Source organism: Zingiber officinale, chromosome 11B (assembly GCF_018446385.1).
Source record: "Zingiber officinale cultivar Zhangliang chromosome 11B, Zo_v1.1, whole genome shotgun sequence".
Taxonomy (NCBI): domain Eukaryota; kingdom Viridiplantae; phylum Streptophyta; class Magnoliopsida; order Zingiberales; family Zingiberaceae; genus Zingiber; species Zingiber officinale.
The window spans coordinates 38,971,875-38,998,810 of record NC_056007.1 but is presented as its reverse complement, the minus strand read 5'-3'; the positions used below and the strand labels follow the sequence as shown (position 1 = coordinate 38,998,810).

General features: G+C 36.2%; 1 protein-coding gene across 2 annotated transcripts in view; it reads left to right on the top strand.

The window, feature by feature from the left end:
• LOC122033471 (classical arabinogalactan protein 9-like) overlaps nt 1-25,910 on the top strand; it is a 46,433-nt gene extending 20,523 nt beyond the window's left edge. Inside the window, exons 3-4 of one of the 2 annotated variants that reach the window (XM_042592496.1) lie at nt 25,438-25,514; nt 25,596-25,910. In XM_042592496.1, coding sequence (XP_042448430.1) covers nt 25,438-25,497 — 60 coding nt within the window. In that variant the 3' untranslated portion in view covers nt 25,498-25,514; nt 25,596-25,910. The remainder of the gene's footprint in view (nt 1-25,437; nt 25,515-25,595) is intronic. The other variant, XM_042592500.1, reaches the window with a different exon arrangement.
• The last annotated feature ends 1,026 nt before the right edge of the window (nt 25,911-26,936 follow it).

Genomic DNA, 26,936 nt, shown 5'->3' with positions numbered 1-26,936 from the left:
ACTCAGAGCCAACGCGCAAGCTTGTTGCATCACTTATAAACCAGTAATGGAGACCGTGGAATTTATTTAAAAAATAAATCCCTCTCCCACTTAGTTATTTAAAGTGAGGAATTTTGACTATGCTAGCCTACTTAGCATGCATACTAACAAGCACATACAACACAGCATAAAAAACAATAAATAGAAAAATTAATTTTCAACTATTATGACTTTTATCTATTGCTGTCCTCCGTGTGTCGCCAACCCTAGCTGCTGCCATCTTTGGCCACCGCCACCGGGTCTAGTTGTCGCATCCATCTTGCTCCTTGTTCCGCTGCGCCTCTGGTCCTCAAAAGGTTCCACGCCTTGCAAGATTCGATCCGCGACATAAATAGAATTTTACATTTTTCGATCCTATATTCCTCGAAGGAATGTACATGTATCTAGATCAAAAATAAAATTCTAATAAAACTAAATACAGCTCCTGCTGTATTTTATAATACAATCATGCACACACATAAATGCCCTTGACATGTCCAAGGGTCCAATCACACACAAAAACTATAAGCTATAATAGTTGGATCCTGCATCCACAAAGTTAGCACATCCTACTATTAACCTGCCTAAATTATGTATGACATGTGCATAATTAAACTAATACCAAATACACAGAGGCAAAACCCTAACTCTGATACCAATTGTTGGTTGCTACTCGGAAAACCTATCGGTTCTACTGTACAAAAATTTTGTACAAAGGTCAGAACCTTTTCCTAGCTACCATGTGTTCTTTTAAATTAAACTTGGATCGCCTGCGGAACTTAACACGTTTGATCCGAAGTTTAATTTATTTGTTCTTTTAGATTTAGACTTGGATCTCCTGCGGAACTTAACACGTTCGATCCAAACACCTAGGTTATTAATTCCATTAAATATTAATTTTCAAAATTAGCTTCCAAGACTGCATGGCGAGGCACATGACATTCTTGGATATGGGAACAACCACCGCCTCCTAGACAAAGCCTTTTAAGGAAAGCTAATATTTAATTTCCTTAAATAACTTTAGGTCAACCAAAAGGAACAATCAAATCACAAGGAAAAGAAAAACAAAAGAACACAATATCGAAAACTAATTCGAAATACTAGAATCGCATGCCTCTTGTATTTGGTATTTTTACATGAAGATAGAACTAGTATGATGCGGAAATTAAATACTAGTATACTTTTTCTTTTGCAAGCAAAAACTTCTAGGTCTTCTACCGTATTCCTCTTCTAACCTCGGACGTTGTGTGGGCAACGATCTTCCGAGATGAGAAACCACCAAAGCACCTTCTTCTCCTCCTTGCAAGGTTCAGCCACAACAAGAGCTTCTCCAAGGATGAAGAGAAAATACCACCAATGCTCCAAGGGATACAAGCTTTCTCTCCTTCTTCCCCAAGCTAGAATCCGGCCACCACTTGATCTCCAAGAAGATGTGAGGTTCGGCCACAAGGATGGAGAGAAGAGAAAAGAGAAGGGCCGGCCACACCAAGGAAGAAAAGAGGGAGAAAAATAATAGAGGTTGTTCACAATCAAGGCACCTCTACCCCCTCTTTTATAATCCTTGGTCTTGGCAAATAAGGAAATTTAAATAAAACTTCCTTTATTCTTTTGCCATGAAAAGGGAAATTTATTTAATTAAAAATAATTTTCTCTTCTCCAATTTATTTGGCCGGCCACTCTTCTCCCCAAATCAAGGAAAGTTTTAATTAAAACAAGAATTAAAACTTCCTAATTTGTTTCCGGAAATTTATAAAAATTTCTCCAATAATTTTTATTCCTTCATGTTAATAAAAAAGGAAATTTTATAAATTAAAATATTTTTTTTAAACATGTGGATAAAAAGAAAGTTATCTCTAAAAATTAAAATCTATTTTAATCTACAAATAAGGAAAGATATCAAATCTTTTCTTAATCTTTTGTAGAAACTTATAAAAGAGAATATTTAATTTTTTAAACTCTCTTTTAAATCATGAACCTGGTTAAAAAGGAAAATTTTCTTAAAATTTAAAATTCACCTTTTAATCAACAAATAAGGAAATATTTCAAATTTTAAACTCTCTTTTAAACATGTAGATGATTTATAAATAAGGAAAGTTTTTACCAAAAATTAAAACCATCCTTTTAATCTACAAATAAGGAAAGAGATTAATCTCTTCTCTTAATCTTTTGTAGAAAGCTATAAAAAGAAATTTTTAATTTTTAAACTCTCTTTTAAAACCATGATATCCACATAAGAAATAATTTTAATAAAAATCCTTTTTAATATTCTAGTGGCCGGCCACCTAAGCTTGGGTCCCAAGCTTTGGCCGGCCACCAACTTGGCTCATCCACTTGGTCTTGGCCGGCCCTAGCTTGGGTTCCAAGCTAGCTTGGCCGACCCCATTGGATGGGTAAGAAGGTGGGTATGTGGTGGATATAAATCTCTATATACAAGAGGCTACGATAGGGACCGAAAGGAGGAATTGGTTTTGGTCTCCCGATAAAATTAAGTATCCCGTGTTCGCCCCGAACACACAACTTAATTTTATCAATAATAATTCATTCCACTAGAGAACTATTATTGAACTACCGCACGAATCCCAAATTACATTTTGGGCTCCTTCTTATTATGAGTGTGTTAGTCTCCCTGTGTTTAAGATGTCGAATGTCCACTAATTAAGTGAGTTACTGACAACTCATTTAATTAATATTTTAGTCCAAGAGTAGTATCACTCAACCTTATCGTCATGTCGGACTAAGTCCACCTGCTGGGTTTAACATGACAATCCTTATGAGCTCTTCTTGGGGACATTCTCAACCTAGATTAGTAGGACACAATTTCCTTCTATAATCAACAACACACACTATAAGTGATATCATTTCCCAACTTATCGGGCTTATTGATTTATCGAACTAAATCTCACCCATTGATAAATTAAAGAAATAAATATCATATATATGTGCTTGTTATTATATTAGGATTAAGAGCACACATTTCCATAATAACTGAGGTCTTTGTTTCTTTATAAAGTCAGTATAAAAGAAATGACCTCTAATGGTCCTACTCAATACACTCTAAGTGTACTAGTGTAATTATATAGTTAAGATAAACTAATACCTAATTACACTGCGACCTTCCAATGGTTTGTTTCTTTCCATCTTGGTCGTGAGCTACTGTTTATAATTTATAAGGTACTGATAACATGATCCTCTGTGTGTGACACCACACACCATGTTATCTACAATATAAATTAATTGAACAACTACATTTATCATAAATGTAGACATTTGACCAATGTGATTTTTATTTCTAGATAAATGTTTATACTAAAAGTTAGACTTTTAGTATACATCCTAACACTAATCCCTTTACAAAGCTAATGTGGTAAAAATTAAGGAGTGAAGCTCAAGACAAGTGGAGGTAGAAAGGTTTTCAAGGGGGCAACGAACCCCTTTCTTAACTTTAATATGTATGATTTAATGTTTAATTTAACTTTAGAGGAGTCCAATAGAAACACCAAGGCTTGAAAACAAGAACTTGGGAAACTTAAGGCCAAGGTCAAATTATCTCACATGCTTGGTTAGTTGTTTAATTAGAAAATCAAACTTTGTGGTCAAAACTTATGACATGAGAACAACCCTATAAAACTTACAAATGACTCCACCTAAATATGATTTTAGAGGAGCCAAAAGGCTGACATCAGTATGACATACAAACTAATGCCTAAGAATTATGTCGTAACACCCTCATACAATAGGTTTATTTTTGTTGACGGATGACTCATATTTGAGTGAAGGACATCACGGATGAAAAAAAAGAAACGGCGGAAAAATTCTACTACCGTTTTTCGTAACAGAATTCTTTTATGGTTTTTTCTAACATAATTCTATTATGGTTTTTCGAGTTTATTTTGGGGTTTGGGCACTATTTATAGGGATCATTGTGATTATTATGATGAGAACTCTTTTGTGTAGAGATAATTCTAATAAAGCTTTTGTGAAGTAGGCATGCCGTCAATCCACGGTAACTCTTCTTCCTCTTCTTCCTCGTATTTACTCTTTCTTGTGTGTCTTTGTCTTGTTGCTCCACGCGATCTTTTCCTCTTCTTCTGCATTAGAGGTTGAAAGTTGTTACCTTCTCTTTACAGAACATTTGGTATTAGAGCAAGGTTTTGACGGATTTCTTCAGCATGCCGGGGATGTCTTCTGAAAAATTTGATATGGCGAAGTTTGATAGAATCGAGAACTTCGGATTATGGCAGAGGAGGGTTAAGGAGTTGTTGGTGCAACAAGACATGGTGAAAATGCTAGGAGAAAGGAAATCGGAAAGTATGGAGAGATCAGATTGGGAAAAACTTCAAGCGAAGATAGTAGTAACAATCAGACTTTGTCTTACGGATGATGTGATGTACCATGTCATGGATGAGAAGTCACTGGTGATAATTTGGCAAAACTAGAAAGTCAGTACAGGTCAAAGTCATTAACAAACAACTGTATCTCAAACAAAAGTTATACGGACTGAAGATGATAGAGAACTAATCTGAGCTAACGCATCAATTTATTCAACTAGATTGTGAGCGATTTGAAACGAGTTGATGTGAAGATTAAGGACGAAGACAAGACGTTGATGTTGTTGAATTCTCTATCTTCATCTCCTACGTACGAGAATTTGGTTATTACTTTGATATGACGTAAGAAAACTCTAAATTGGAGGAGATCACATGTGCGCTGCTAGGTTTTCATTAAAGGAAAAAAGCAAATGATGAAGTTTCTCAAGGAGGACTTGTGATGAATAGTAACCAAGAGCATGGTAGGAGCAAAACTTAGTATGGATCGGGTAGCGACAACAAGACCCTTTCTAAGTTGAGAAGAAGGTGATCATGTGCTTCAAATGTGGAGGAAAATATCATATGAAAAGAGATTGTCCAGAGATAAAGAAACATATTGCAGGAACAAAGATAGTTCGGTGAAGTCTGCAAATATAGTTGAAGAGGAAAATTCAACGAGCAGAGATGGAGATATGCTATCAGTTATGTCGAGTTCGGAGCAGCTGATAAATGCACCGATCTTACACTTTATATGTTCATATCACATGACTCCAAATAAAGAGTAGTTTGACACCTACAGGCAGTGAATTCTAATTCAGTGTTGATGAGAAACGATGTGTCATGCAGAGTTATCGACATAAGGAAAGTTAAAATCAAGATGTTTAATGGTGTGATTAAGAACCCTAAGTGATGTCAGACATATACCAGAGCTAAGGAAGAATTCGATTTCACTAGGTATATTGGGATGATATTGGTTGCAATTACAAATCAGTGAGTATGGTTGTCACGCCCCCAAAGGAGCCTCTGCCAGACAAAAATCTGGCAGCATCTCCCCTCTACCGGTGACAATCTGAAGCATCACTACAAGCAAAATACATCAGCCACATGCGGCTGGAATATTTATATACACAACCACGCAGTTATAATAACAGCCCACAACATGAATATAATCGTCATGGTAAATCCACACATCCCACCAAACACATGTACACAACTACACACGTATAATCAACCAAAAATCTCCAATAATCCCACTGGACACATATGCACAGAACGTAAGTACAATCAACATGTATCCTCCAATAATAAACACATCAGACACGTGTATAAACCACAAACATACAATCAACACAACTCCTCTAATCATCACACTGGACAAATGTGTACACGACATACAAATGGACAATCATCATATGAACATTGCCAACGGACCATACATTACCATATACACTCTACATGTGCACAAATACCACAGAGTATAGATAATCCAAAGTGTAGACTGTATAAGAATTAAATAGATCATCACAAGGGTCAAGCATAAGTATCAAGCAGGAAAATAACCAACGAAGACGATATAAGGTAAAGCAGCCTAAACTATCACATAATAACCATGCACTAAGCTCAATAAAAATCTACATAGAGCCAAGGAAGAAATACCCGCCTTAAATCTGTCGATCGTGATCCGGAAATCCCACGTCGAGACACTCGTCTCAAACCAAAGTCCTGCAATCATATAATGTATTTAGCCAGTTACATATGAAGTAAATAACTAAACAACTTTCCCCCACCTAATTAGGATAACCCTAATCAAACATGATTATGGATTAATCCTCCAACTAACCTTAATCATAATATAACCTAATTAGATTAGGTCATAAATGATACACCTCCAAAACTCCCCCAAAATAACACATTTAATCCAATAATAAATCTATTCTCTTAATTACCAACCCACTACATAATGATATCAACCATAAAACGTATCATAAGCTCAAATCTCCATCATAAATCCACATCAACTAAACAACCAAATCATCAACCTACCTCATCTGATAATCCAATCAACAACCAATCCAATGCTCCTAAAAATGATCACATAATAATCTATATCAACCAAAACAATACTTACCACTAGAGGCAAAACCTTAATCCTTAATCCACAATATCAACCAATCCACATCACACCACTCATAAACTAAGCAAGCACAAAACCCTACAACCCATTAGAAAACTTAATTTAGCAACCTACAAATGAGTAACCCAGCAATACATCACTGTAAGACATTTACCTTGACGTAGGGCAGCAATCCAGTAGCTAACATCTAGCCATCCACTATCCGGGAGCTACAACAGAATACCTACACCAATTCTTCCAAAATTCAATCCATAAATCCAATCATATAGCAAAGGATTTATTGAAACCCTAACTCACAGTACCAAACTCACCTCAACAACCCTCCACCTCTTCACCCAAGGCCCTGACAGCCACAAGAAATGGAGAAGATGAAGTCCTGCTAAAGGAAAATCCATCACTAGGTTGATCCGAAGCATCCTTCTTCCTACATCAGGAAGGATATCACGAGAAGAAACAAATTCACAGAAGATTCTTGAACTCATAGCATTACCCGACTCTGCCCTTACCTTAATCGATCGCCTCCAGTTGGTGTCGCGCAATCAATCTCATCTGGTGGAGATTCGGAATGCACTCCAAGAGAACCAATTGAGAAGGAGAATCGGACAGGACTCAATCAGTCAGGAAAGACGAGAATCGACTCCTCACCGCCGTGCCCTAGCCCCCTGTCAAGTCGCTGTCGCGCGAGAAAGCCCAGCTGAAGAGAGAATCGCTCCGTTGGAGATGGTCGGAGACGTCGAGATCTGTGATGTTTCCCCTCGGTGACGCGACGAAGACGAGATCGCCGGAGAAATCCCTCGGTGTCGAGTCCTCCGCGCGCAAGAGGGGGAAAGAGAGGAAGAATCGAGTCGGGTGAGCGCGAAAACCTTATAAACATAATCCACTTAGGGTTAAGAAAATTAAACCCTAAATTATTCCTCAATCAACTCCCACTTAAGGGTATTCTAAACAGACTTCCACTTAACTCCACCGACTTATCCCCTCAAAATGGGTCGTGCGGACTCCGTTTAAATCCCCAAAAAAATTCTGAAAAATCCAATAAGATTTTTCGTCCAATAACATTTATTATTTATTTTGCGATATCTTACAATGATGATGAAGGTTAGCAAGGGAGCTTTGATGGTAATAAAAGGACGAAAGTTAGCAAGAAACATCTACAAGTTGATAGAGACTACAATTGTAGGTGGAGTCACCTTGGTGAAGTTTGAATCAAACAATACTGTCTTGTAGCATATGCGATTAGGGTATACGAGCGAACGTGAGATGCTGAAACTTCACAAGAGAGATTTGTTAAAGGGTATCAAGACGTGTAAACTTGAATTTTGCAAATTTTGTATTTATGGAAAATAAAGCAAAGTGCAATTCAATCTAGCAACATATAAAACAGAGGGGATTCTAACTACCAGCCAGTGTAGCATCACGTGGAGGACATTTATATTTTGTGAGTTTTACTAATGATTACTCACGAAAGGTCTGGGTATACTTCATGTGTTACAAGTCTTAAACTTTTACGAAGTTTAAACTATCGAAAACTGAAGTGGAGAATCAGACCGGAAGGAAGATCAAATATCTTAGGTTAGACAATGAGACTGAGTACATGGATTCAAAGTTTCAGGAATTTTATGAGCAACATGAGATTATAAAACATTTCATAGCTCACAGGACACCACAACAGAATGGTGTGGCGGAAAGGTTGAACATGACAATCATTGTGAAGACAAGATATCTCAGGTTGAATGTAGAGCTAGCAATGAATTTCTATACGAAAACGGTTAACATGACATGTTATCTCATTAATATATCACCAAGAGCAGCACTAGACGGTAAAGTATCGGAGGAAGTATGGACAGAGAATCCAATAGATTACTCTCACCTTTGAATTTTTCGATGTCTAGTCTATATGCACATCTAGTAAGGAAATATCAAAGCTAGATACAAAGTCAAAACAATGTATTTTTCTGGAGTATCAAAAAAGAGTTAAAGGTTTTAAACTTTGGGATTTTAAGACAAATAAGGTAGTGATCAGCAGAGATATGGTATTTGACGAGAATGTCATGTTACAAAATACTCAGAAAGATGAAAAGGAAACATCACAGAGTTAAGCAGAAGGACGTTGTGCAGGTGGAGCTAGAGACTCATGATTTTGATAATGATAGCTCAGGGTGTAGTTGGAGGTAGGACGAGACGGTTTTGAAGACTGATATCTTATGTGCTTATCACTAGTAGTAGAGACCGTGCATCTTTCTAGAAGGTGGTACACAATTTTGAGAAGGACAAGTGGATGAGTGGTATGGCGGAGGAGATGGGTGTTAGTATTAGCCCTAAGAGCCAGTTGTAAGATGATTAGGCTTATTGGTTCCAATTCGAGTTAGACTCATTGGGTTGGTCTAATCCATGTTAGACTCATTGAGTTAAATTCAATTGAATCCATTCATTCATGGAAAGACAATGATGGTTAATTAGATTAATCATGCATTAAGGAAGATGAAAAGACAATGATGGTTAATTGGATTAATCATGCATTAATAAAAGGAAGACTAAAGGGCAAAAATCCTTGGTATTCATGGGATGAATAAATATAAAAGGAATTTTGTCAATGTATTTTATAAAAAAAACTTGTCATCTTCTTCTTCCTCTTCTCTTCTTGATCTTAGCCGAACCACTCTTGCTTGCTAGCACAAGAAGGTGGTTCTTCTCCGAAGCCATGTTCGTGCGACGGACATAACGTGTTCGTGTGGATACCGTAGAGGCACCAACACTTGATCGCTTGAGATCTGCATCCAAAGAAAAGTTGTTGTTGGGATTGTGAAGGGCACACAACAAAGGTATAACTTTCATCACACTTAGTATATGATTTTCCTTGACATGAATCTTCTGGATAGGATTTAGATAATTTTTCCACTACGCTTTCTACGTGTTTAGCGCACTAGATCCCAAAGTGGTATCAGAGCCAGGTTGCGAAGGCATATATTAAGTTGTTAGATTTTTATATGTTATATAGAAATTGCATGAGATGTTTCCTATGATTTGCATGATTATGAGTCCTTTTTTGTTGAGACCGAAATAAAGTTGTATGAACAAAATGGTCTCGGCTAAACTAGGTTTCGGCCAAATCAGGTCTCGGCCATACAAAGGTTTTGGCCAAACTAAGTCTCGGCCAAATATGTTCTGAACAATAAGGTCTCGGCCAAAACTATTGTGAACAGCTAGATTTTGTGGGCAACAGGGTCTCGGGCATGACAACAACTCATATAATGAGTATGCAAAATAATTTTGCTTCGGGACGTTGCCCCCGAAACCCCCGCAAGGGGTGCTACTCCCTTGGCCCCTGCTCGCTAACCGGATAGAGGGACTACCGTGATATTACGACTCATAATTCTTTGTTGCAATTATAGTAGATTTTATGTCAAAAAATATTGTGAATGTTATATGACATGGTGCATGGTTATGACCATTAACCCCAATATGATTGGATGTGTATGTTGTAATTCATAATACGGCCTGCGTGTCGTGCCTTTTTTCTTTTTTATTCCTATTGTAAATTTAGACTACCCTCGAGTGTAACTCGAAGTTTCCTTAGATTTTATAATGTATAAATTAGATAGGAATCAATCTACTGGATGATGATGAAAAAGGGAGAAGGACAACAACACACGACGATCAAAGAATCACTTGGAGAAGTTGCTTTAACCTAGGTTGACCCTTCGCTCTTCTCATTGGCTTGAGAAGATCGTAGGAGATGGGGCATAACCATGTCACATTTATTAGCGTATATGTTGATGTATGCCATGATTATATGTGATACACGCCTAGAGTATTCGCAATTAAGTCTTTTTAATATGCCTACTAAAGTTCGGTACTCACTACTACCACGATCATTTGTAATCAGGTTTGCCATAGCAAAGTGACTCGTTTTATCTTGGTGCAGTGCGATAGGACAATAGTGATGTCCGACTATTAAGTTTTGAGTGTGACTTAACTAAGTTACCTTAATTGTATTGGGAACTTAGAGGCATATCCCATATGATGTAAATCATATTATACTAGTCTTGGGCAATTAGCCAAAGTTAACTTAAGATGAGCTATAATATGGATTTCATAAGATGGACAAATGAACAAATAGTCTTATTCCCCCAATGAGTCAAGAGTTACATAGGTTGTAATTGGTAAACGTTGCTTATCTAAGTTACACTAAGTCTTGGACGATTAGCCAAAGTTAACTCAAGATGAGGTATAATATGGATCTTGTCCCACATGAATGTCATCACGTTCGGATTTGGAGCTAGTAGTGTGAGTAAAATCACATCCTTGACTTGCTCCTACTAAGCTTTATAATTCAGTGGGAGAATCATTTAATTAAAGGCCTAATTAAATGATCTAAATATGATACTTATTTTTTTATTTTATTGTTGTAGATTACCATGTTGTCTAGTACGTCGAATACACTCTCACTGCAATATGTCCTTGATAAGGACAAGCTCAATGGAGCTAATTTCTTGGACTGGTATAGGAACTTCAGAATAGTTCTCAAGCAAGAGAGAAAACTATACGTCCAGCCTATTTCTAAACCCCCCCCCATTAGAGCTGATAAGGATGCTTATAAGAAACATCAAGATAATGCATTAGATGTATCATGCCTTAGCTCAGAAGCAACATGAGAACATGGATGCGTATGATATGGTTGAACATCTTAGACAACTATATTAGGGGCAGGCAAGGCATGAGAGATTTGAGATCTCTAAGGCTCTATTTCAATGCAAGATGCAAGAAGGAAGTCCCGTAGGGCCTTATGTGCTCAAAATGATTGGGTATGTGGAGAACCTACAAAGATTGGGATTTCCACTGGGACAAGAATTGGCTACTGACCTTATTCTGCAGTCATTGCCTGAGAGCTATAGTCAATTTGTCGTGAACTATAACATGAATGAAATTGACAAACCATTGCTTGAGATGTTGAGCATATTGAGAATTGCTGAACTCAACTTTAAGAAGACAAAGCTTAGTACTATTTTGATGGTGCCAAAGGGAAAAGACAAATAAAAGCCTAAAGATAAGGATAAGACCCAAGCCAAAGGCAAGAGCAAGACTCATACATTGAAACCCAAAGATGGGGTTGTTAAGGAAGGAACCTGCTTCCACTGTGGTGATACCGGACACTGGAAGAGGAACTGCAAGATGTACCTAGAGGAACTGAAAAAGGAGAAGTGAGATTTCTGCCTCAAGTCAATCTATCTATTTCTTCTTCATGGGTATTAGATACCGGGTGCGTATCTCACATTTGTACTAATGTGTAAAGACTGAGAAATAGTAGAACATTGACAAAGGGTGAAATAGACCTACAAGTATGCAATGACGCAAGAGTTGCTGCTATAGCTGTAGAAACATATTCCTTATCTTTGTCTACCAGACTTGTTTTAGAACTTGAAAAGTGTTGTTATGTGCCTGCCTTAACTAAGAACATTATCTTTGTTTCTTGTTTAGACAAGAAAGGATTCTCATTTGTAATAAAGGACAAATGATGTTCTGTTTATTTCAATGAAATATCTTATTATAGTGCACATTTTGTGAATGGACTCTATGTTCTAGACTTTGACAATTCATTCTATAACATACATACCAAACGGTTCAGGTCTAATAATTTGAATCAAACATATCTCTGACATTGTCGTTTAGGTCACATAAATGAGAGTCGCATACCCCAACTCCATAAGGATGAACTTTTGAACTAATTGGATTTTGAATCATATGAGATATGTAAATCTTATCTTCAAGGCAAGATGACAAAGACTTCATTTAGTGGACACAGCGAAAGAACTAATGATTTGTTAGGACGCATACATACAGATATATGTGACCCTTTCAGAATAACAAATAGAGGAGACTATCATTACTTAATTACGTTTCAGTATGTATGACTGTGTATCTGATGAGATACAAGTCGGAATCATTTGAAAAGTTCAAAGATTTCAAGAATGAAGTACAAAACCAACTTGGTAAGCGTATTAAGATTCTTCGATCAGGTCGACGTGGAGAATACTTTAGCCAAGAATTTCATGACCATCTCGTTGAGTGTGGGATTATATCTCAACTCACTCCACCTGGAACACCATAAAGGAATGATGTCTCAGAAAAGAGAAATCATACTTGATTAGGTATGGTACGATCAATAACGAGTCATACAGATTTTCTTACTTCCTCCTGGGGATATGCTCTAGAGACAGTCACTTTTACACTTAACCACGCACCATCTAAAGTCGTCATAAAGACACCATATACGATATGGACTAGAAAGAGTTCTAAGATGTCTTTTATGAAAATTTAGAATTGTGAGGCTTACGTTTAACAATAAATCTCAGATAAACTAGGATCCAAATCAGACAAGTGCTATTTTTTAGGATATCCCAAGGAAACAAAGGGATATTACTTTTATAATCCCACATAAGGTAAAATGTTTGTTGCTAGAATGATGTCTTTTTAGAAAGGGAGTATTTCTAGAAAAACTAGTGGGAGTAAAGTCGATCTTGAAGAAATTCAAGATACACAATTTAGCACCGAAGCATTGATGGAAATTGAACAGGCACCACAAGATGTTATGGATTATGATTTTGTTACACCGCAAGAAGTTGTGGAGCAATAACTTGTTCAAGTAGCATAAGCTCTACGCAGATTTGATAGGACCCGTCGTTAACATGAGAGATATTATTTTCTCTTGTCTGACCACGGTGATGTCGTGTTTGTTGGTCTCAACGAGCCTATATCTTATTAAGAAGTTGTACAAGCCCAGATTTTGAGAAATGGTTAGAGGCCATGAGATCCGAAATAGAATACACTAACCAAGTATGAACTTTGGTTGATCCACCTGAAAGGATCAAACCCATTGGATGTAAGTGGATCTTTAAAAGAAAGACTGACATAGATAGTCATCTGTATACCTATAAGGGGCAATTGGTAGCTAAAGGATTCAAGAAGATTCATTGTATGGACTATGATGAAACCTTTTCACCAGTTGCGATGCTTAAGTCTATTCGGATCTTACTTGCTATTACATCTTATTATGATTATGAGATCTGACAAATGGATGTTAAAACTATATTTTTTAACGGAAATCTACTTGAAGATATATACATGACACAACCTGAGAGTTTTGTCGATCCAGAGCATGCTGGAATGGTATGTAAGTTGCAACGATCTATATATGGATTAAAGTAAGCTTCTAGAAGTTGGAATCTTCGATTCGATGATGCAATCAAAGCATTTGGTTTTATCAAGAATGAAGATGAATCTTGTGTCTACAAGAGGATTAGTGGGTACTCATATTGTATGTAGATGTCATACTTCTCATTGGATATGATATCCTTACTCTTCAGTCAGTGAAGACTTGACTTGGGATTATTTTTCAATGAAAGACTTAAGTGAAGCAGCCTACATTTTAAGCATTGAGATCTATAGAGATAGATCTAAGAGATTTCTTGGTCTAAGTCAGAGGACATATATTGACAAGGTGCGTAATCGTTTCGCCATGTAGAATTCCAAGAAGGGATTTCTACCGATGTTACATGGTGTGAGTCTTTCGAAAACTCAATTCCTCTCTTTTAAGGAAGAAAGGGACCGCATGGATTAGATTTCTTATGCATCTACTATAGGATTTATAATGTACGTCATGCTTTGTACTTGCCCAGATGTCTCGTATGCGAGCAGATGCCAGTCAGATCCAGGTTAAGGTCACTGGACAGTTGTCAAGAATATTCTTAAGTACTTGAGAAGAACTCAATATTATTTCTTGATCTTTAGAGGTGATGAAGAGCATGCTGTAAAGGGTTACACCTATGCTAGTTTCCAAACTAACAATGATGATTCCAGATCGCAGTCAGGTATATATTTTGTTTAAATGGTGGTGCTGAGTATTAGATACTACAACGGTTCCATCTCATTCGAGAGATCATCGATAGATGAGATGTGAGGATATGCAAAGTATTGACCAATGCTAACATTATGGATCGTTTGACCATGACTTTGGTACAGAAGAAGCATGATGGTCACACTAGGTCAATGAATATTAGATATTTCAGTGATTGACACTAGTGATATAAGGAGATTGTTAGTGTTAGCTCAAAGAATCAATTATGAGATGATTGACAGGACACTTTTTGTATCATATTTCATTAATTAATAAAAGGCAAAGTTGATTATTATATTTATTTCAGTACAGTGCCGAATGAATAAGTATAATAATGTCCTATGGTAGTGGGTTCTAATCTACAACATATCAATTGGTTGAATTGATTGTGGGATATTGTAAATTTATATAGAACACTACTCTTAACTATTCCTAATCAAGCATTAATATGCAAGGACAATATTAATACGTTGAGACTAGCATGTAGGTCAACGGATGACTTAATCTTACAAGTCATGGATATGAGATATCAGGTTGACACATGAGTATATATTAGAGAATATGTTTTGAATTGACCCTACATGAGAATGTTTCATGGATCATTATAATGAGTGTCATAAACATTCTCATATGATTATTGGTATGAATAATTTTTATACCTGAAGTCACTACGATTCCCTATATAAGGAGTTGTGTACTTTGGTATCGGTAAACGTCACCTGTAATAAGGTGGACTATAAAGTCGATCATTAGGTATGCAATAAGTTATGCGGAGGGATGTGAGTGATGTAGATGGTATCTACCTCTTCCATATAACAGAAGTGATATCTGTGGGCCCTTGATTAGTAGGACACAAGAATGCATGGTCATGCTCAAATGAGTCAATATGAGATATTGAGCTTATTTGTATGAGTGTGTCTACTTATAGATCAAGAAACATAAAGATTGATAAGAGGATGACACGGTCTATGCCTCATTGATTAATCTAGATATCAAGGATAGAAAGACTGAGTCATACAAGATAATAGACACGGAAAGGTTAAGTCGGATCTCAACATTCTCGTCACTTAGGTAGCAATGATGCCTTGCTAGATGTCACTTATTGTTTATATCTCTAAAATGATTTTAGATACATTGCCAATGTTACGAGAGTCTATTGGGTCACACACAAAGAATATGTTGGTTTGGAGATGGATATTTTAGTAGTTTGACTAAAATACTGAGGATCTTAAGAATAATGGGTTACTCCATAGTGTTGGTGTTATCTTTGTAATGATTGACACTAGTGCTAGTGGGAGATTGTTAGTATTAGCCCTAAGAGCCAATTATAAGATGATTAGGCTTATTGGTTAATGTGTCCAAACCGAGTTAGACTCATTGGATTGGATAGAATCTAAACCGTGTTAGACTCATTGAGTTAGACTCAATTGAATCCATTCATTCATAGAAAGACAATGATGGTTAATTAGATTAATCATGCATTAAGGAAGATGAAAAGACAATGATGGTTAATTGGATTAATCATGCATTAATAAGAGGAAGACTAAAGGGCAAAAATCCTTGATATTAATGGGATGAATATAAAAGGAATTTTGTCAATGTATTTTATAAAAAAAACTTGTCATCTTCTTCTTCCTCTTCTCTTCTTGATATTGGCCAAACCACTCTTGCTTGCTAGCACAAGAAGGTGGTTCGTCTCCGAAGCCGTGTTCGTGCGACGGATGGAACGTGTTCGTGTGGATACCGTAGAAACGCCAACACTTGATCGCGTTGAGATCTGTATCCAAAGAAAAGTTGTTGTCGGGATTGCGAAGGGCACACAATAAAGATATAACTTTCATCACACTTAGTATATGATTTTCCTTGTCATGAATCTTTTGGATAGGATCTAGATAATTTTTTCGCTGCGCTTTCTGCGTATTTAGCCACTAGATCCCAATAATGGGGTCGTTGCATAAGAATCAAATATAGGATCTAGTAGAACTTCTTGAATAAAAGCGAGCTATAGGGTGCAAGTGAGTATTCAAGAAAAAGGAAGCAATGCCAGAGAAAAAAGAAGTAAAGTTCAAGGCTCAGTTGGAAGCAAAGGAGTATTTACAGAGAAAGGAGTTGACTATTAAGATATTTTCTCTCCAGTGGTAAGACATACATCAATTAGAGCGGTGTTGGCTTGGGTGACACATCACAATTTGCAGTTGTAGTAAATGGATTTGAAGACGACATTTCTCTATAGTAATTTGGAGGAGCATATTTTTTATATCATAACCTGAGGGATTTAGTCAGCCCGGACAAGAGCGGTTGGTTTGCAAGTTAAAAAAATCGCTCATTGGATTAAAATAATCTCCTAGGCAATGATATAAGCATTTTGATACATACATGATTCAAAATGAATATAGGAGATGTGAGTATGATTGCTGTAAATATGTGAAGAGTCTTGAAAATGAATCACTCGTTTTCTTACTATTATATGTTGATGACGTGCTCATTGTTGCGAAGAAAATGAAAGAGGTCGACAAATTGAAAAGGCTACTAAGAAAGGAATTTGACATGAAAGATTTGGGAGAGACCAAGAAGATTTCTAAGGTGGAAATTCACAGGGATAGAGTTGCAGGGAGATTATGGTCGTATCAAAGTAGCTATGTGAAGAAGATATTAGATAGGTTCAACATGAAGATTGCAAAGTCGGTGGGCACACCTCTAGCGCATCATTTCAAGTTATCTCGTACGCAGTGCTTAAAGAGAGATGAGGAGATCCAAGAGATGTTAAAGGTTCCTTATGCTAGTGCAATTGGGTGTATGCCATGGTTTGCACGAGACCAGATTTGACGCAAGCAGTTAGTATGGTGAGCAAATTTCTCTTAAATCTTGGTCGATTGTATTGGGATGCAGTGAAGCGAATTTTCAGATAATTGAGAAACATAACTGATTATGACATCATGTTCAGTAGAAAATCGGAAGATCTTTTAGTTGCTGGGTATGTGGAAGTAGACTATGCAGGAGATTTAGATGACAAGTGGTCTACTATAGATACATGTTCACTGTGGCGAGAGGACCTATCTGTTAAAAGTCTATGATTTAAGCTATTGTTGCATTGCCTACTACAGAGCAATATATGACAGTAGATGAAGCAGCGAACGAAGTTTTATGGCTTACAGGGTTAGTCAAGCAACTACGTGTTTAGCAATGTGGAGTCAAGTTATTATGCAATAGTCAGAGTGCTATCTATTTGGCGAAAAATCAAGTGTATTATGCGAGAACTAAGCACATTGATGTGAGATTTTACAAGATCAGAGAGCTGATGACTTTCGGGGAAATTTAACTTAAGAAGGTTCACATTGCAAATAATACTATAGACATGTTGACAAAGCATGATAGAGAAGTTCAAGCATTGCTTGGATTTGATTCATATCTCTAGATGTTAGAGGAAGTAAGTTCAGACTTAGAGATCCAGATGGAGTTTTGCTCAGATACTCTTGTTCTTCAAAGAGGTGAATATTCGCCAAGGTAGACATTATTGACAAGTGACTCATATTTAAGTGAAGGACGTCACAGATGAAAAGAAAGAAACAACGCAAAAATTCTATTACAATTTTTCATAATAAAATTCTATTATAATTTTTCGTAATAGAATTTAGTTACAATTATTTTGGTATGTTTTAGGGTTTGAGCACTATTATAAGGATTATTATGAACCTATTGGTAGTATTATCGTTATGATGAGAACTCTTTTGTGTAGAGAGAATTCTAATAAAACTTCGGTCATTTTTGTGGAGCAGACATGTTGTCGAACCACGGTAAATCTTCTTCTTCTTCTTCCTCGTGTTTGTTCTTTCTGTCTTTGTCTCGTTGTTCTGTGCGATCTCTCTCTCTTCTTCCTCGTTAGAGGTTGAGAGGTGTTGCCCGACTTTCAATTGAAATGTTAGACTACATGAACCAACTAGGTCAAGATATGCCAACAAGAACATTAAGCCTAGAATGATGATTAGGGAAGATATCCCTAGTGAATATCTAGGAAACCCAATTGAGACGAATAGTTGTTGGGTTTTAAAGAATATCATTTTATTATTTCAAATAGGTTGGGTATGCCAAATATTTCCAAAGAACGGTCAATTCACTCCTAGTAAGTTAAACACATCAATTAAGCTCTTTAGTGAATGTATATTTGCAATTACTTAGAATGCGAAATTAGGGATAAATATGATATTTGAGGTAAATTGATTGTTTCATGATTGATATGCCATGATATCGTTGTGTATTTATGTTTGATTGAATTAAATGCCTAGATGTAGTAAAACCATGTCAATAATAAGCTAGGGATAACAATAATAGATAGTTGGCAAGATTAGAGCACATTTTTGCACTAAGTATGAGTAGACTTATGGAATCACAATAATTGCCTAATCATAAGAAACATGCAATTTAATGTTATGTGTCATTAAAATGATAGGGATAGACAATTCAGCTATGCTGAGATGATGATATGACACTTAGGAACTCATATTATTGAACAATTTGGATCACTTAAAAATCTTGACAAAAATATAAAGCATTATGACTTTGTAAGGAAAATAAATATGTACGTAAAGTTTAATATTTTTAAAATTGTATATGAACTTTTATGAAATTTTAAACTTGGAATATTGTTAAAGTAAAAGGAGATATCGCTCATCCCAAGCGGCTCAATATCGTCGGCCCTATGACAAGATACAAACAGACAAATCACTAGGGACCTTGGGCTACTATTATTTTAACATCTAATTGACTATATCAGTAATACAATTGATTGAAACTTAGACTAATATACTAAAATTACAATATTTAATTTTAATTTTTTGATAAAATTTTGCATATCTTATAGCCCTTGATCATGTTTAAGTGGCCGTATATACTCTATACATCGTCAAAACATGTTTGATTAATTTTCATCATCTTTAGCATGTTAAAATTCAAATATGGCAAGCAATTTGCATCTAGGATTGAAATTATGAAATCTACTATTAGCATAATTACAAATTGGTTGTTTGACTACATTTAGGAATATTTTATGCTCTTATGATAAGTGCTCTTGGAATACTTATCATGCATAAACATATGTCCTCATGTTTATTTACATATATACTTCAAGGGGGAGAAATGTTTTTAATTAGTATGTGTGATTGATATGCATACCTTCTTGCATGTCTTGATCACTATGCATGGAATTAGTATGTTGATATTGTGGCAAAGGGGGAGAAGTATAAAAGTCCACTAATCAAAAAGAAAAGCATCACCTTTAGTAGCTCACTCATGGATGAAGTCTCGAATCAAGGGGATATGGAGCTTTGAGTTTCGGATTGCCTAGTTTATTTATTCATTTTTAAGTCCTAATTTAAGCAGATCTTCAAACATCAAAGTGAAAGATTGCTGGTGCAACGATGCTCCCAAATGGTTAACTTCAATTAAATTGTTTTGATGTGTTTGACAAAGGATTTAAATTCGATTTGACGTATGAGTGTGTTAGGAATTAGAAAAATGCATATAGGAGCTTACAGAGCTCGACAATTTAATGCACTTAAGTTGGTTTGATGGATGACTTGACGTAATCGAGTTGAGTGGTAGCTCAAAAGTTTGACATAAAGTTGGACTGAAGGCAAGGAGCGATGCATTGTGGAGAAAGCTTCTAGAGCTTAGTGCATCAAGGTACTGAGGGTTTGATGCTAGGTGAACTTTGGAGTGAACTCCGAAGGAGAGAGAAGGATGACATGAAGGAAATTTGAAGAGTTTGGTAGATCTGAGGTATTGAGAGTCTAACACAAGGTGTACTCTAAGGCGATGCCAAGCGAGGTGGACTTATAGGCGAGGGGTGAAGAATGACATGTGCAACAAGCTCGTGGGGCTTAAGTGCATCCAAGGGATTGAGGAGGACCTGATACAAAATGGACTTGAGGGCAATGAAAAACATCTACTAGGTTTAAGACCTGGAGGCATGAAAGTTTTGAGAGCTTATGAATGACGTGTAATGTTAGGCTTTTGCTTTAGACCAACATCATATGAGGTTGTGGTTAACTAGTAAAGGTACATTACCTAGTGGCTTGATTGAAGCCTTTGATTGAGGAATAAAATGTGAGATCTGTTAGTATTAGCCCTAGTACCAATTATGAGATGATTGTAAAGGGTTTATTTTGTATCATATATCATTATTAATAAAAGACAAAGGTGGTTATTATATTTATTTCAGTTCAGTGCCAATTAAATAAGTATAATAATGCTCTTGGGTAGTAGGTTCTTATCAACAGTATATCAATTGATTGAATTGATAGTGAGATATTGTAGAGAACACTACTCTTAACTGTTCCTAATCGAGCATTAATATATAAGGACAATATTAATGCGTTGAGACTAGTATGTAGGTCAACGGATGACTTGATCTCACAAGTTATGAATATGAGATATCAGGTTGATACATGGGTATATATTAGAGAATATATATTGAATGACCCGCCATGAGAATGTTTCATGGATCATCGTATGAGTGTCATAAACATTCTCATGTGACTATTAGTATGAATAATCCTTAGACCTAAAGTCACTACGGTTCCCTACATAAGAAGTTGTATATTTTGGTATCATCAAACGTCACTCGTAACAGGGTGGACCATAAAGTCGATCACTAGGTACGCAATAAATTATGCAGAGGAATGTGAGTGATGTAGATGAGATCTATCCCTTCCATATGACGGAAGCGATATCTGTGTGCCCCTTGATTAGTAGGATACAAGAAAGCATGGTCGTGCGTAAATGAGTCGATATGAGATATTGAGCTCATTTGTTTGAGTGTGTCTACTTGGAGATCAAGAAACACAAAGATTGATAAGAGGATGACACGGTCTATGCCTCATTGATCAATCTAGATATCAAGGATAGAGGGATCAAGTCATACAAAATAATAACCACGGACAGTTTAGGTCGGATCTCGACTTTCTCGTCACTTGGGTAGCAATGATGTCTTGCTAGATGCCACTCATTGTTTATGTATCTAAATGGTGATTTGGGTGCATTGCCAATATTACGAGAACCTATAGAGTCACACACAAAGAACAAGTTGATATGGAGATGAGTTCATGTGATGAATCAATGGATTAAGTGTAATCCGAATTTGACTCATTGAGTTTGACTCAAAGGGATCCAATTGTTGGATTGAGTCGAGTTGCTTGAGAATCAATGGGTTGGACTCATTGGGTGAACTCGAGTTCACCAAGGAAGTTGAATGGTCAAAATTGAACCATTGAATTGAATGTTTAATTTTGAGCCATTAGATTATAAGATGAAAGGGTGAAGACTCTTGGTATACCATGGGATGGTTATAAATATCATTTTGGATGATATTCTTCTAGAGTTTTCATGTGTTGAGACCCTTGGCATTCTTCTTCTTCCTCCTTCCCCCTCTTGGCCGAAACACACTTAGAGGTTGCTAGCACAACCTTGTGTGATTTCTTCTCCATCTTGCTTTGTTTGTGAGACAGGTAAAGACAAGGCTTGTTCGTGTGGTTACCATAGAGGCGCGGACGTGTGATCATGCTGAGATCCGAGCTGTCGGGAGATCGTGCGCACGCATCAAGGGTATAATCCTATCATCTAACTTAGTATAGATTGTTTGTATGCAATGTTTATTCCCTTTGCATGGATCTGCTGGATGGAGGATCTAGTAATTTTTCCGCTGCATTTCCGCATCTTTGGCGTGCTAGATCCCAACAAGATCGTAGTCTACAATGTAACTCAATTTCAAAACTTCGTGTAGGCTTACAAGGGTGTAAGTTGAGTGATGGAGGGATCAATGATTTGATTCTGTTGATTAGAGATGCTTCTTAGTCAACTGAACGAGTAGTTTCGGTGAACAAAAAGGCTTTGTTCAAGCAACAGCCAACTGGAGGTTCGTCTAATTGATTCGAGACTTAAGCAATCAACTAGAAATTTGGATTAACAATATGGTCGTTGGCTGCTCAACGATCATTAGTGCCTGAGCATTCAACTAAAGCCTTTTCTAGTTGATTAGAGGCAGAAAAAATAGAGTTGTGGGAGCAACATCTATAAAAGAGTGGCAACAGGTTGCCTGAATGCATTTCGATACTTGTCTAATTCTGTTCTAACAATGCTTGGATAAGGCTGAAGCTTTTAATTCAAAATATTGGTAATACAAGTTTTATCCCATTATCTCTTGCGAATGAGTGATTTTTAGTGGAACCTTCATAAGGTGGCTCAATGGATAAATCATTAGTCTTGGTTTAGGAGTGGAGTCTTCAAAGCACATTATATGTTATTATTAGTATTATATTTGTTTCTTATTTTTATTCTGTTGCATTTATAGTTCACTTCAGATTTGTGCTTGTTTTGCAAGAGAATTCATTTTAGAGTTTCAGCTATTCCCCCTTCCAACCATATCAAACCACATTCGAACCTGCCCTTGATCTTGATCTCGATCTCGAAATGTTTATGAAGGGGATTTTATATCATTTGTATTGTGATTAGTTTGTTAGCATACTTCACTAATTTATGTTTGTGTTTTTTTACCTTTAACATGCCTTAGTTTCTCACTTGACCAATCAATGAATTATTAGGTTGTGTCTCCAATCTGGTTCTCCAATAGGGCTATAATTGAATAGTACTTTGTGAACAAATTCAATTTGTAGCTTGATAAAAGTTAATCCATATTCATTCGACATTAAATATATATAGATATATAATAAATAAGCTTGGACACTAGTGAGGTTGATTCATTAAGCTTCATGAATAAATAAAACTTGCAAACAATTGACTTTTCTGAAAAATATATTTTTAAAACTTATATGAAAAATATAATTTGTATGGTACAATTTTTTTTTTTACTTTCATGCTATCCAATAATATGTAAAAAGTGAGAAAATAAAGCAACTTTCAATTATTAAATCTATATTTTAATTTATAATGCTAATGATAATAATGTTCAGTTGAGCTTGGTAAGAAAAATGAACAAGCTTCAATATTGTCAATTTATATACTTTAGTTGCCCTGGGGCAATGATGCAGCAGCAAGGTGTGTTCTCAGTTTTCAAACATTTAAGGATTGAGTCCTAGCTTCGGCAAATTAACATATAAATTTTTCTTAATGGACGATTGACCTAAGAACTCCACCCACGATGGACTAGTCATGACCAGTCCTAAACCTAGATAAAGGAGGGTTGCGTTATATTGTCAGTTAGCGTTAAAACTATGACAAATGTTCAATGAATGTATCCTATATGGAATTTAAGTTTAGCAATATTAGGCATAATGAGACAATTGTTAAGATAGGAGATGATGAGTTATCTGGAACCAAGAGCTTTAAATATTTAGGATCATTTTTGCAAAATGATGGAGAGATTGAGAGAGATGTTTTATATAGAATACAAGCAGGATGATTGAAATGGAGGAGAGCGTCAGGTGATTTATGTGACTGTAAAGTACCTCTAAAACTTAAAGAAAAGTTTTACAAAACTATAGTTAGACCTGCTATGTTATATAGAGATGAATGTTAAGGACTCGAGCACATAAGCAGAAGATGAGAGTTGCAAAAACGAGAATGTTAAGGTGGATGTATCGACATACGAGAATGGACAGAATAAGAAATGAGAACATTATGTTGGAACCCCGTGGTAGTTTTAATGTGATCAACTAGGTTAAGTTAGATCCTATTATGATCCTTGTGTGTAAGTGTGCAGGAGCTTAGGAACACAAAAAGTCGAGCAGAAGACGCAGCTAGCGAGAAGAATAGCACGGGAAGGGAGTCGACGGGCTCGGTGCATCCAAGGGACGAGGTGCTGCGGAATAGTACACCGGTGGGCGAGAAGGACGTGCGCGACGTTTCGAGGGATGAGAAGCTGGAGCGGAAGCTTGCTCGAGGAGAAGACCGGGAAATGGGTTCGGGTGAGCCCTATCCCGGATGACCACGATCACCCAGACGATCGAAGCAGCAGAAAAGCAAAAGGTGGATGTGAGTGCTACTGGAGGCGCCTTCAACTGGCGCCTCCGTGGAAGGCGCCTTCGATGAATAGTACGAAGGCGCCTTCCAGCTCTATGGAAGGCGCCTTCGATCAGGCTGATATTGCCGTTGCCAAAGGATAAAATTTTATCGTTTGGCGCCTCACTGGAGGCGCATTCCAACTTCAAATAAAGTTTCCCAGCGGTTTTAAAAAGACCCCTGGACCTAGGAAATAGGGAACAACTCTTGTAATCTTTTCTTAGCAACTGCTTGAGCGTTCAACGATTGTAAGAGGCTTCTCCGCCTACACGAAGGAGATCTTTTAGTGCTTTCATTGTCCTTGGATTAACAACCATTTAGGTTGTAATCAAGTAAATTCTGAGCCTCGTTTTTTTAGTAGTTAATATGAGTTATTAGTATTGTTGCTTTTAATTTGAGTTGAAAGAACGGGAAAGGTGTTGTTTTTCTTTTTGACTAATAAACTCAACCCCCTTTTGCTGGCCCTAACTGGACTAACACATTAGAAAGAAAGTCAGAGTTACATCTATTGAGGGAAAACTCTGAGAGACACGTTTAAGATGATATGAGCATATACTTAGACGACTAATAAATGTTCTAATTAGGCGATGTGAAACTATGACAAACACACGTATCAAACAAGGAAAAGGACGGTTAAAAAAGACTTGGTTGGTAATAATAAAATAAAATAAAATACATTCAAGTATAGATGATATAGTAAAAGATAGAGCTTAATGGCGTAAAATGATTCATATAACCGACCCGACCTAGTGGGATAAGGCTTAGTTGTTGGGCGATTGACCTAAAAACACTGGGTTGATGGACCGCCTATTGCGATCGCTTCTTAATTTACTCTGGTAGCATACAAATTTCCATGGGGCCCGTTCGGCCGATCACCTCAAGATTAGTCGGCGTAAGATGGATACGTGGTGTAAAAAAAAAGAACTATATACTTGAGTTTTGTATGCTGAGATAACATGGGTTGGGTCTATGATTCCATTTTCTACATGGTTAACGATTCGTGAGAAGTAGATTATCGGCAATACTTGATGGCCTTTGCAATCTTCCTTGAAAAAACTTCATATTTATTGCAGAAAGATAGTGAAAAAGTCACAAAACCAAAAGAGCTTGTTGGCAAAGGCCAAGCTGCCTGATGGATTGTAGTAGAGTGGTATCCATCCTTATCTGCACATTTTTCCCTTCTTCCAAATGTTTATGAATGACTCTAAACTTGTGTTATTTTTTTTTACAGTAAGCGATTCCAACATTCACATCCGGAAACATACTGTAAAATGAAATGCTGTGAAGACATCTCCATGAACTGCCCAACATTTTTTTATATGAAAGGTTTCACGCCATCATGCCGATCAGAGTTGCCCAATAAGGAAGCTGGAGTATATTAGATAAATAAGATTTCCTTTAGATATATTATCCTTGGACAATTCTGTATCTGATGTGTAACAATTAAAATTGCTCTTTTTTCTTGTATGGGACTGGATCTAACTATTCCTTTGTGGTAGTTTTAGTGTCTCTGATGTTTTCGGGTAGAATTGAATTATTTGTGCTTTGATTATTGATTCTCTTGACTTTCTATTCATTCTCACACATACGTTGTGGAATCTTGTCTTCTTAAGGTGCTTTTGGTGTGTTTATTTGTTTTGTGTATACGTACCAGGGTTCCATCTTTGGTCCTTTTTTTAGTTCAATTTTTGTTCCATATTCTTTAAGTGGCTGTTGTGTTACCTAGAGGTGATAGGTTCGAGTCTTGAAAATAATTTATTACAAAGTATATTAAGATGGTCTATAATAGATTTTTTTTTAAAATTTTATATTAGTGGAAGCTTTGTCCATCGAATTATATTGAAGGTTGAAACTAGAATTTTTCAATATTGTTTTCTCTTACTGTGCCTAATTTCATATACTTTTGAAAGAGAGATTTGTAAACCTTATATGGCTTAGAGGCTCTGTTCTTTGAAGTTTTAAGAGAATTGTTTTGTCATCTCCAGAGTAAAACCAAGAGATATATTTTCTTAAAGCAAAAATCAAACGAGGACCCTTACCATAATCGTTAAAACGGTATTTTTCTCAAAAAAAAAAAAAAAAAAAAAAAAAATTAGTATCCATCATATTTTTCATCGAACTTTTTTTTAACTTTAGTGTCAATTTGATCAAAATTATTTAAATTTTGTTAAAATCATGTCTCAAAATGATTATAATGTAATTATAAAATATTGTAATAGCTTATTAATATGTTGTTGCCTAGTATATCTTTGTATAAAAGTGTTCCATATGTAGATTTTTTTGACCGAGTTAAATCAATCTTTTTTGCACGCTGTAACCATCATATTCTCGTATAAAAATACCTTTATTTTAACGCTATAGGTGGATTTGATGGATGCGTTTTTAATTTTTTTTTTTTTATAAGGATTCTTTTTAATTTAGTTTTTTTTTTTTTGCAGACAAGGCTATATCTACAATATTTTTGACCCGAAACAAATATAAAAAATAAGCCCCTCAAAGGCCTTAAATTAATACTTCTTTTTATTTTTATTTTCCCTTTTTTGAGAGTTAGTCAAATGTTTAGGAGCAATTT